The sequence below is a fragment of the Lemur catta genome, chromosome 4 (assembly GCF_020740605.2).
Source record: "Lemur catta isolate mLemCat1 chromosome 4, mLemCat1.pri, whole genome shotgun sequence".
Lineage (NCBI taxonomy): Eukaryota > Metazoa > Chordata > Mammalia > Primates > Lemuridae > Lemur > Lemur catta.
The window spans coordinates 68019166-68031507 of record NC_059131.1 but is presented as its reverse complement, the minus strand read 5'-3'; the positions used below and the strand labels follow the sequence as shown (position 1 = coordinate 68031507).

General features: G+C 45.5%; 1 protein-coding gene and 1 pseudogene across 2 annotated transcripts in view; both read right to left on the bottom strand.

The window, feature by feature from the left end:
- The window catches only part of RPIA (ribose 5-phosphate isomerase A), a 41934-nt gene extending 39518 nt beyond the window's left edge, over positions 1–2416 (bottom strand). Inside the window, exon 1 of one of the 2 annotated variants that reach the window (XM_045550053.1) lies at positions 2090–2416. In XM_045550053.1, coding sequence (XP_045406009.1) covers positions 2090–2374 — 285 coding nt within the window. In that variant the 5' untranslated portion in view covers positions 2375–2416. The remainder of the gene's footprint in view (positions 1–2089) is intronic. The other variant, XM_045550052.1, reaches the window with a different exon arrangement.
- A 2623-nt stretch (positions 2417–5039) lies between these two features.
- Positions 5040–5164, bottom strand: LOC123637647 (annotated as a pseudogene).
- Between the last annotated feature and the right edge of the window lie 7178 nt (positions 5165–12342).

Sequence of the window (12342 nt, the reverse complement as noted above, 5' to 3'; positions counted from 1 at the left end):
TTCAGGGGAGCATAGTCCTGCACGGTGACCCACCCGGAGTGGCTACACCCCCAGAAAGAGGCAGAACTGGGCCCAGGGTGGCTATACAAAAACTTCCGCTGAGGCTGGTCCGAGTACAGTGGTGTTTACAACTAATTGATGACAACCAGTTACAGATTCCTTTGTTCCTTCTCCACTCCCACTGCTTCATTTGACTACTCTTTAAAAAAAACTTCAGCTGAGAATTCTCCAAGTTCTCCAGGCACGCAGACATGGAAGTGGTCACCACAATGGAACACCAAAGGGCAAGGGAAATGGAAACCCTACCCCTGAGGGATTCCAAGCAAAGGGCCTCCAATAACCCCACAATCTTCATAGTTTTGTCTACATTCCACACAATTGAACGAACTGGGCAGGCCCCACTGTGGCCAACACTGAATGAAGATAAGGTTAACTATCCTCCAGGAGCATGCCCTTTAGGGGGTTCGGAGAGAACCACAGGTGACTAGAACATAAGACATCAACATTAAGTTGTATAAAGTGCTACACAGTCACAGAGGAGAAATCTTCCTCTCCTTAGGAAGCTAAGGAAAAAGTGAAAGGAGGAAATGGCCTTTTAACCAAACCCAGAAGGACATATATGATTTTAACAGGCCAATAGAGATCTCCCCAGGATCAACTGATAACTTCATGGAATGATGTGGCTGAATCTAGAGTTTCAGGGCTCTAGCCCAAGGTGAGGGCTTGCAGACTTTTATTTAACCAAATACATCACTATAAAACAACAGTCAGGGAGACGTGTGTCACCAAATAGTAATGTAAATACACTAACAGGACAACTCAGATATGAGGCTTTTCTCATTGTGTAGATTTCATTTACCCATCTATTAACTATTCACTTTATGCAGGTATTTTGAAATGTCAGCTTACTGTCCCAATTTTATAACTGAGGAACTAAATTCCAAACTTAAGGCCAAATTACACATTTTACATTATCTGTTAATTCCCATAGAAAATCCTATTGCTACCCAGATTGCAACAAGCTACACCAGAACAGGGCAGCAGTGGAAAAGGTAAAAGGGCACTGGAACAGGAGTGGCTCCGTCTGGCCACCCCTTCTACAGACCTTCTGAGCGACAGGTTACAACACTGGTACCTTCCACTCAACCGGGCTGTGGTGAAGGACTTTCAAACTACATCATCTATGTAAAATAACTTTGTACAATAAACTATTAACAAATGTGGGGGGGGGGCGTAAAAAAAAACTATTAACAAATGTAAACCACTATCATTAGAGAAGAAAAGGAAATCTGATGCCACTTTCTAAGAAGTAGAGAGACAAAAAGCTAACAAGGCCAAGGAAACTCCACCACAGGGCAGAAATACTCCACTTGGCTTCTGTGTCTTATAATTAAGATAATTAACTTGACTGGTGACAGCAAACCCACTTGGGTTAAAAGACTTCACTAACAGCACCACACTCGTCACTTAACAAAAGGAGGCCAAGTAGCTCAGTAAGTAACAGCTAAACATCTCTGCAGCCCAACATTAAAAACATCCTCCTGACTTCAAGTGTCCACCCAGCTCTATCAAAGGGAGGAGCTTTAAAGCTCCCGGGTCTGCCCTTCCCTCCGCGAATCACTCGGGCCGGAGAACACGAAACTAAGAACCTACTGGGAGTGAAATTTCAAAGCACTTTGCAAACCAGCTCTCCGGCGGCTTCCCGAAACAGTGGAGAAAAATGAAGACCTCTCCGCAGCCCCAGTGCTCACCATTTTCCATCTGTTGGTAAGGAGGCCACAAGGCAGGTGCCTCTAGCCCCCATTCCAAACGTCAGACACCTCCAGGCTCCACTCTGCAAACTGTTTCAGCCAGACAAGGAGTCCTTAAGAAAGCTCAGCTTTTAGGGGACTCGTCCCCAACCGATTCTACATCTAAAAGGCCTTTAAGGAGCAGGGAAGAGGGGTCTAAACTCAGGTAAAGTTCACACCCTCTTCCCTCTCACGCAGCCCCCGCCCTACCAGAAACGAGGCGCGCTCGGGCAGTATCCAGAGCGCGCAACAGGAGCCCATCACGCACCGAAAGGCGCCCCATGCCCCGAGGTGCTCACCCTCACGTGGTTCTCCACGGCCGCGCGGCCAGCCAGCTTCTTGGCCTCCTCGGCCTTGGACATCGTGGAGGGGGCCGAGCAGACGCTGCTGGAGTCCCGGCCGCTGGTGCTCGTGCTAGCAGCACTGCCGCTGGTCCCGGACTGTGCACGCCCTGGCAGCTGCACGTGCGAGCCCGGGAGGCCCCAGCTGCTCCCGCCTCCGCCAGAGGCCGCGCCCCCGGCCCGCCCGGGCAGCGGGGCCAGGACCCGCCCGTAGAGGGTGCTGAAGGGCCCGGGGCGCTGCATCCCGACGCCTACCTCCAGCCTCCACTGCGGTCCCGCCCCCGGCTCTTCCGGAAGTCTGGTCGCGCACGCACACGGCAGACGCGCGCTGCGGCGCGGAGCTTTCTGGGAAATGCAGTTCTGTGGCTCCGCGGCCCGTAGCCGCGCCCCAACCGGGACCACCAGCCCCACAATACTTCGCGACCGGGTGCGCAAATTCCGGGCGACGGGCTCCGGCGAGTCGCTCAGTAAAGTACCAGAAGCCACGGGAAGATCTGCGTGGCTACCGTCTACTCAGGGCAGGTGTGCTTACGCTACCGTTACCTAGGTCGGTCCCAGGAATTTTTTTGCCCTCCCACTCATCCAAGAAAGGGGTGTTAGACCTGAACCTGTTTTCTCAGCATTAAGAACGTGGTCGGGGACGACACCTCAGGACAGTTACTCTTCTGTAAACGTCGCGGCTCTTTTAGTGGTGACTACTCCCCAGAGAAACGCACCTGCGACTCCGGCGCTGCTGAAGTCCATCCTAGACCTCCGCAGGCCCAAGACTGCAAGTGGAGAACCCCCTTCCTTAGACATTCTGCCCCTGCTGGTCTGAAATGACGTGCTTCGTCCGTATGGAGCCTGGTTCTGTACATACGAGTGTGCCCTGCAGAGACCCTGCAGTCCTTGGTGACTAACAAGGACTTTCACTGAACTTAACAGATTTATCTTTTCTTGTCTACCTTTAAGGTTTCTTGCTATTGAGAATAGTAAAGGACAAGGAATTTTTATTGCCCCCATTTTGCAGGCAAGGATACCAGTGCTGACCCCAGCCTTACCGACTACTTGGAGGTCGATAAAAACACATGGGCTTTGTGTTTCTTGCCCATGTTGGTGGAATCCCTTATGTCTTCTCATGAACCCGTCTCCAAATTCACTCCGGGCCTTCTCTCTCTTTAGTGTGCAAGGCCCCAGTATGGGCCACTGTTAGCGCCCTCATCACCTAGATTTTCTTTGCTGTGCAGCCTGAGGCTGTGATCTCCACCTTGGTCTGTAGGGGGAAAAGTTGTTTTAGATGAATTTGAATTTTCGGTTTTAGGCCAAATTCAGAAATTACCACAAGGTTCTGGCTAAGATGCAAGACAAAATGTCTATACTCCCACTACTGTTGGTCTGCAAAGTGGAAGGCCACCCTAGGCAAATTTGTCACCTTTTCTGTATCTCGTTGGGGACAGGCTTTCCCTTGTTCGGTGCTCCTCAGCACTCTACTAAAAGGTTCATGGAACAAGTATTGATTTATCTCTAACATTCCAGCCAGAGAGCCTTTGAAACCACCTTCAATGCTCTACCTCCCAGCTCCATCTTATCCTTCGGACTCAGCTGAAATACCATCTCCTCAGAGAAGTCTTCCTGACAACCCCACCTAAATTGGGTTTTCCACTCACCCCTCCTCTATTACTTTACCTGTGGTTTATTTCCATCACAGAACCTTCCTTGTTCATTTATTTGTTTCCTTAGTTTCATACTTGTTTTATCATGTATCCTCTGTAGAAAATATTTCAGCCAGATGAGGTGGCTCATGCCTGTAATCTCAGCACTTGAGGAGGCTGAGGCAGGAGGATTGCTTGAGGCCAGGAGTTCAATACCAGCCTGGGCAACATAGACACTGTCTCTACAAAATAATACAAAGATAGTAATATTTCTGTGAAGAGGGACTTTGTTTTATTTCCTACAGAATCCTTTCCTAAAATAGTTCAACAGTTCCAGACATGTAGATGGTCCTCAACAAATATCTAAAGTATTACTGAATAACAAATTGATGTCATGCCTCAACCACACACTCCACTTACAGCCATATAGAATTTTAGTCCCTCCACCCTGGCTCTTCATGTCTGTGCACACCCTGTACCCTTCTAACTCTTAGATATTCTTCAAGACTCCACTCTGTTACTTGTTACTCTGCAACACTCCCCACTCTTATTTGGGTTAGCTGCTCTTTTGTGCTTCCAATCACCTGTACCTTCTCTGTCATAACCGTCTTGCTCTATTCAGGTGACGGTCTCACTCAAAAGACTATGAGTCCTTTGATAGCAGAAACTGTTCCTTATAGAATGTACAACACCGGCTCAATTACTATTTTAGGGTGAGCTATGTTCTACAAGTGTCCACCTGTCTGTGCCTCTGATTTCTTTTTCCTTCTCTCTTTATCTTGCATTCATCTCTCCATTCCTACACCCCTTTTCATCCATTTCCTCAGGTTGCCAGTGATGCCCAGTGACTTTCGTGTCCATTCTGAAATCCCACTAGCAGTTCTTAGTACTGGAGATTATGATGATCCTTGTAATAGTATAAGTATCATGTTCCTATGTAGCTTCTCATTTGCACAATTATTGATAATAGTGCTAGGCACCATGCTAAATGCTTTGCAGACATTATCACATTTAATCCTAACTACAAGAAGTGGGTACTATTATCCCCATTGGCACAAAAGAAGTCCTCACTTACCCAAGGTCACACTGCTTGTAAGTGAAGCTGGAATGCAAACCTTCAGCGATCCTAGGACCAAACCTTAACTTCATAGAATCACCTAGATGGGATTTATTAATTGCTCCACCCCACACCCAATATAGCCCCGGACTTTGTATAAACCACATGTAATGCCTTTTTTGTTTAAAATCACAAGTAATACCAACGAATCTTTTTTCTTTTTTCCAAAAATTGCACCAAAGAAGAGCAAAGCTCTAGTTGATGTGGGCGTGTTGTATAGGCATTAGCAGCAGTACTGCCTTCACTCCTCATTCATTAGTAGCACTACCTCAAGAAAAGGGTGGTTAGTAATGAATCTTAAAATGGTTAAGCGGAAAAAAATCTATAAATAAGGAAGTACTAAATGAAGGGATGTACACAGATTTTGGGTGATAAACTGTTTTCAGGGTTTCACAAAGATGAGATCAATCTACTTTATAATTTAATAATCCACTAAAAAGTGTTTTATTTATAGATTACAGTAGAAAGAACCGCATGTTTTATCCATAGACCTTGCTGAGGCTCAGAAAATGATATTCCAAAATGAAGACCTCTGAAGACTCTCTGACTTTCTCTTCCCTCCTGTCTCTGGCTCATCATTCTCCCTGCAGGCTAGCCATAGAAACTAGAATCCCTCTTTCCCAAGGCAGGTCATAGAAACAAGACCCCTTTCCCCAAAGCCAGCCATAAAACCTAAAAAATAACTCTAACTTTCCCCCAACTTTCCATGTAGAAACTGGCCATGAAGAAATTATCTGGGCAGGGTGCAGTGGCTCACGCCTGTAATCCTAGCACTCTGGGAGGATGAGGTGGGTGGATTATTTGAGCTCAGGAGTTCGAGACCAGCCTGAGCAAGAGCAAGACCCCATCTCTACTAAAAATAGAAAGAAATTATATGGACAGCTAAAAATATATATAGAAAAAATTAGCTGGGCATGGTGGCGCATGCCTGTAGTCCCAGCTACTCGGGAGGCTGAGGCAGGAGGATTTCTTGAGCTCAGGAATTTGAGGTTGCTGTGAGCTAGGCTGACACCATGGCACTCTAGCCTGGGCAACAGAGTGAGACTCTGTCTCAAAAAAAAAAAGAAAAAGAAAGAAAGAAATTATCTGACCTACTTTGTCTGATTGTAGGTCATAAGACCGCCATTCCAGAGAGGTCCTGCCCCATACCCAGAAGCACAGAATACTGCAGAAAGGCCAAGAACAATCTGAACAGTCAGGCCTTTCTGGGTTTCCACACTCACTCTACTAGCATCAGATCATACCCTTTTTGTCCAATCATATGTCTACATGGCTGTCTATAATATGTTGAACTTCAGCATAAAAATGGACATTTTTCCCTGAGTCTTTGGGTCTCCACTCAGAAGGCACCCATGTCACATGAAATATAATCAAATAAATTTATATGCTCTTTCTCCTATTAATCTGTCTTTTGTCAGTTGATTTTCAATGAACCTTCAGAAGATGTAGGGGAAGTTTTCTCTTCATCCCTACAACCTTCATAAGGCTGGCTTCCTCTCTTCATTCAGGTTTTAGTCCCAGAGGTCTTCCCTGATTTATTAAAAAAGTACCGGCTGGGCAAGGTGGCTCATGCCTGTAATCCTATCACTCTGAGAGGCCGAGGAGGGAGGATTGCTCAAGGTCAGAAGTTCGAGACCAGCCTGAGCAAGAACGAGATCCCATCTCTACTAAAAATAGAAAGAAATTATATGGACAACTAAAAATATATACAGAAAAATTTAGCCGGGCATGATGGCGCATGCCTGTGATCCCAGCTACTCGGGAGGCTGAGGCAGGAGGATCACTTAAGCCCAGGAGTTTGAGGTTGCTGTGAGCTAGGCTGACGCCACGGCACTCACTCTAGCCTGGGCAACAGAGCAAGACTCTGTCTCAAAAAATAAATAAATAAATAAATAAATAAAAATTTAAAAAAGTATCACTGCCCCAATCCTCAGCTCCCCAATCTCCCCCTCACTCCCATCAGATCATCCTACTGTGTTCTGGCATCGTCTTGTCACTGAGAAAGAAAAATAGCTCAGAGCAGTTTGAGGAATGTAAAATTTATCAGATCCAGAGAGACAAGAGTATGATACTTCAGTCATGCTCCCACCCCATGCCTGGGGCAATTGTTTAAAGGCATTTTGTTCTTTCTTTCCTTATCTGTAGTTGCACAGTGTGACGCTCACCATTATCTTCATAGTCCTGGTATTTGTGATACAAAGAACGATGTATGGCCAGTCACTAATCAATGTTATTTCTGTAAACCAATGATAATTCCTGACAAACAACTCTGTATTAGCCCAGTCTTTGTCCTCCCTCTTTGCCTTTAACAAAGGCCAAATGGAGCTCATATCCAAAGTTATTTGGGTTTGAGTCATCCTGGCAGCTGTCCTCATTTTGGCTCAAGTAAATTCTTTAAAATTATATTCTGTGCCTCAGCTTCCTCCTTTAGGTCAACCTTACATAATCTTTTTCTTTGTTTATTGTCTGTACTTCCCCTTCTAAAATACAAGCAGAAAACTTGTCTTTCTTATTCACTGCTGGGTCCCAGCACGTGCAGAATGCATGCACTTGGGGCACCAGCTCTCGGCTCCTCCTTCCCCTCATCCTCCAGCTCCTCACCTTCATGTCCCCTCTACTGCAGTTAGGAAATGGAATAACCTCCCTTTTTTATTAGTTCACAAGCAGTTTAAGCATTTAATAGTTTTAGCAAGAAACTGATTTAAAAAATGGACCAAGATAACTCCATCCTAAATGTTTCTCCTGTGTCTCTGGAATGGTTTGGGACGTGTGAAGCACACTGTAGGCTCTACTGGATGTGCTGTACAGTGCTCCTGATGTCTTTTGCAGCAACTGTTTTCTCCACGACATCAGGCCCAGCCAGAGCTTCTAGGAGAGGGGCTTCTGGTAGAGGATGCTGGGCCCAGGGCAACATCATATAAGGGTGGGGTCAAGCTGGAGAGGAGTAGACCTGAGGCCAACTACTGTTCTCTCCACTAGAGCAGGGCAAGTCTTGACCACCATTTAGATATGGTCTGATATAAAGTACTATTGATGGGAAAGGAAGATTTGGGAAATGAACATTGTCTTTATTATTGCAGGGAGAATAAAAACAAGACATTGGTAACCTTGGGATGTTTTTCTTAAGTTGTTTAGAAAGTCCAGGCTCTTTGAGACTTCAATTTTGATATCTACCTCCCACCACAACTTTGCAGGTGTTTTATGACCAAAGATCTGTTAGAGATAAGTCTAAGTGTTTAATGCTCTTAAAGAAAAAAATTGTTGGCCAGGCTCACGCCTGTAATTCTAGCACTCTGGGAGGCTGAGGTGGAGGATTACTTAAGCTCAGGAGTTCGAGACCAGCCTGAGCAAGAGTGAGACCATGTCTCTACTAAAAATGGAAAAATTAGCCAGGCATGGTGTGCACCTTTAGTTCCAGCTACTCAGGAGGCTGAGGCAGGAGGATCGCTTGAGCCCAGAAGTTTGAGGCTGCAGTGAGCTATGATGACACTACTGAACTCTACCCAGGGTGACCCAGAGCAAGACTCTGTCTTAAAAAAAGTATAAGGGTTTCTGACTAAATTGACTTGATAGGATTATTGTTGAAGACAGTTTAAGGTGATAAGCTATCAAGGGTGGTCAGATACCAAGGGTGAGGGTTTTTCCTAAATTGACTTAGAAGGTTTCTTGCTCAAATTGTATTCTTTTTTTTTTTTTGAGACAGAGTCTCACTCTCTTACCCTGGCTAGAGTGCAGTGGCGTCAGCCTAGCTCACAGCCACCTCAAACTCCTGGGCTCAAGTGATCCTCCTGCCTCAGCCTCCCAAGGAGCTGGCTAATTTTTTCTATTTTCAGTAGAGACAGGGTCTCATTCTTGCTCAGGCTGGTTTTGAACTCCTGACCTCAAGTGATCCTCACACCTCAGTCTCCGAGAATGCTAGGATTACAGGTGTGAGCCACCATGCCCGGCCTCGAATTGGATTCTACAAGGACAGAGAAAAAGGCCCAAGTTCAAGCCTAGTCAGAAAGGACTCAGGAGCCTGACTAAAGTTTTGGTCAAAGGACAGAATCTTTGTCAATGCTTTTGCCTCACCCTCACAAGAGTCTATTTTTAACTATCAGGAAAGACCAGGAAGGATAAACAAAACAGTGGTTGAGGAACTTTGTGTTAACCATCTCAACTTATTATTATAATATTTTTTGTAAGTGTAAGGTTTTAAGACTGGAGTCCACGGGAGGGGTGGCACAGTCGAAAGTTAAAGCATCCTCCCGGGTTTCAGCACCAAATGTAAGGTTTTTTGGAGTGGCCGGCGCCAGAGAAAGAAAGAGGAGCAGAGTTGAAAGGGATAAGTAAAGAGGCTTTATTGGGGCACTCCCGGGTGGGGGGTAACGGGTCCCAAGAGAGGGGCCTGGGAGAGATTCTCGGTCCCCGCGGGGTGAGGGGGGTTGGGGGAGGAGACAGAGACCCGAGAAGTTGCATGGCACAGAAGTTTGAGTGGGTTTATATATGTTTTTAGGGCTGGGGGATGGGAGTTTTTCCGGAGGGAAGGTTTTGGCAGGAAGAGTGAGGAATTTCTTTGTTTCAGCTTTAGGGCAGGTACGGAGGAATAGGAGGGGCTTCTTCTTTTTCCATTAGGGAGGGGAGGGGTGCCCGCCATCAGCCTTACAGTAAGAAAGAACACAGAACATGTTGGAGGTACTTGAGGATGGCTTTGGTGGTAAAAGAGATGTAGGATAAGGGAATGAGGACCCAGGTTGTATTTCCAGCACAGCTACTGACTGGCTTTGTGACCTTACGTAGAGCCCATCATCTCTCTGGACCTCACCTTCCTCCTATTAAATGAGAGTTGAATTCATGGAAACAGAGTAGAAGGATAGTGGGGACAAGGGGGCAGATAGGGGAAATGATGGTTGAAATAAATTATCTCTAGTCTTTCTTCCAACATTAATATTTTACACAACTGTTTCTGATAGATCATTCCATTCAACCCATATTTATAGAGGATAAATAAAACAGGGTGAGATGCGAGACAGTGGACCCCAAATCTGGCTCTGAGCCATAGGGGATCCCACTTTTCCCAGGTCAAAAGAATTCATCACTGACTCCTTCCATGTGACATAATTCTGCAGGACCCCAGAATGGGATCCCCACAGGTCATTCTGCTACATATTAACCAGGTATAGAAATGCATGGAGTGGACTTTTAAAACCTTAAGAGACTTTTACAAGTGAAACAATGGTATTCACAGCAAGAAAAAAATTAATATTAAATAGTGTAGAAGATTCCACTGTTGTTCCCTTCAATGCCCTCAGCCAGTTTCAGTTCCCATAGGATTCACCCTACGAGCATCTTGTGGCCCCAAAGGTGACTCTAGAGTGCAACGTGATCCCTGTGACATAAGCCAACAGCGCCACCTGGTGCTGGAAGTGTGCCAGTACCTAGAAGAAAAACTAGCTGCCGGGGACCTAATGAGAGACAACAGGGCTCACCAGCATGCTCCTTTCTGAGGAATTTCCTTTTCTTTTCCTCTTTCTTTCTTTTTTTATTTTTTGAGACAGGGTCTTGCTCTGTTGCCCAGGCTAGAATGCAGTGACACAATCATAGCTCACTGCAGCCTCGAACTCCTGGGCTCAAGTGATCCTCCTGCCTCAGCCTCCTGAATAGCTGGGACTACAGGCACTCACCACCATGCCTGGCTAATTTTTTCTCTTTTTAGTAAAGACTGGCTCTTGCTCTTGCTCAAGCTGGTCTTGAATTCCTGGCCTCAAGGCATCCTCCTACCTTGGCTTCCCAGAGTGCTAGCATTACAGGAGTGAGCCACTGCACTGGCCTGTAGTGATATTTTCTATTCTTTCCCCCCTGCTCAAATGTTGGTTGAGACCTACTGCTATGGTCTGAATGTATATCTCCTTCAAAAGTCACGTTGAAATTTAATTGCCCTCCTAACAGTATTAAGAAGTGGGACCTTTAAGAGGTAATTAGGCCATGAGGGCTCCACCATCATGGGTGGGATTGATGCCAGTATAAAAGGCCACGTTCAGCCCTCTCTCCTGCCCTTCCACCCTCTGCCATGGGATAATGAAGCAAGGAGGTTCTCTGACAGATGCTGGCCCTTTGATCTTGGACTTCCCAGCCTCTGAAACTGTTGAGAAAATAAATTTTTGTTTATTATAAATTACATGGTCTGTAGTATTTTGTTATACGAGCACAAAATAGACTAAGATACTAAATTGGTTTCACAACCCCTAGTGGATGGAGACCAGTAGTTTGAAATACACAACTTTAGGACCTCTATAATGTAGGACCTGAGAATGGCAGAGATCCCTGAAGGAAGGATTTACTTAGTGAAGTTCATTGTATACTAAAGAGTAGAGAGTGGAGGTAGGAGGAAGAAAAGCCCTGCAGGCTTTGGTTGGAAGCAATTCTGGAGAAGTCTCCTTTAAGAGACTCTCCAGAAGTTTCCAACCCCCCAGCATCTCTCCAAGATCTGTTGCTGGGCCTGAGTAGTGTTTATGGGGGAAGAGTCTGGGGAGAGGGTCTACATCTTTTTTTTTTTGGCTGGAGTACAGCGGCCCAATTGTAGCTCACTGCAACCTTGAACTCCTGGGCTTGAGTGATCCCCCCACCTTAGCCTCCCAAGAGGCTGAGACTACACACCACTATGTCCAGCTAAATTTTGTATAGACGGAGTCTCACTATGTTGCCCAGGCCTGTCTTGAATTCCTAGCTTCAAGCAATCCTCCCACCTCAGCCTCCCAAAGTGCTGGGATTACAGGTTTGAGCCACCGCACCCAACCCCCAGCCTCAAGTTCTTTAGGAGCTAGAGTTATCTTCCTTGGAAGCCCTTTGACTACGGAGAGAAGGGGTGGAATAAAAATTAGGGTACTGGAAGGAAGGAAGAAAGGGATTCTGAGAGATTGAAAATGGCATATGGTCTCCTGTGCATGGGAGTACTAAGACAATCTTTTGTTTTGTATCCATTGTGTTTAGCCTTATTGTGTTTGTATTTTCATAATAGGCTACTCCAAATTCTTTTTGGAAACGGGGAGTTATTAATATATTAAACAATCGATAAATTACTAAAATGGGTTGGCATCTCCCATATACATACGTGCCATCTGCTAGTGTCAGGGACACAATCGTTGAGTGAGCAAAGTGGCAAAGTGGAAAAAAATAGCTGGAATTAAAATATTTTTATAGGCAATTTTCATTCTGGATATTTTACAAGAAATAAGCAAAAGCTGATTTACAATGCTATTCTAGTTAAATACTATCATAACCAACACCAGTTCCTTGGAAATGTCTGTACTTCCCTGAAGATAATAGAGTGAAGCAACCAACAAGCAAGAACCATTTGCAATTAATGAATATACAAATGCCAAGCCCACTTTCACTCCATCCCATTAATTACATTCTACATGCAAGATCTACTTCCTTCATAATGCTCAGACCCAGCCTCTTTTCTTTATGTCTAACACCAGCTG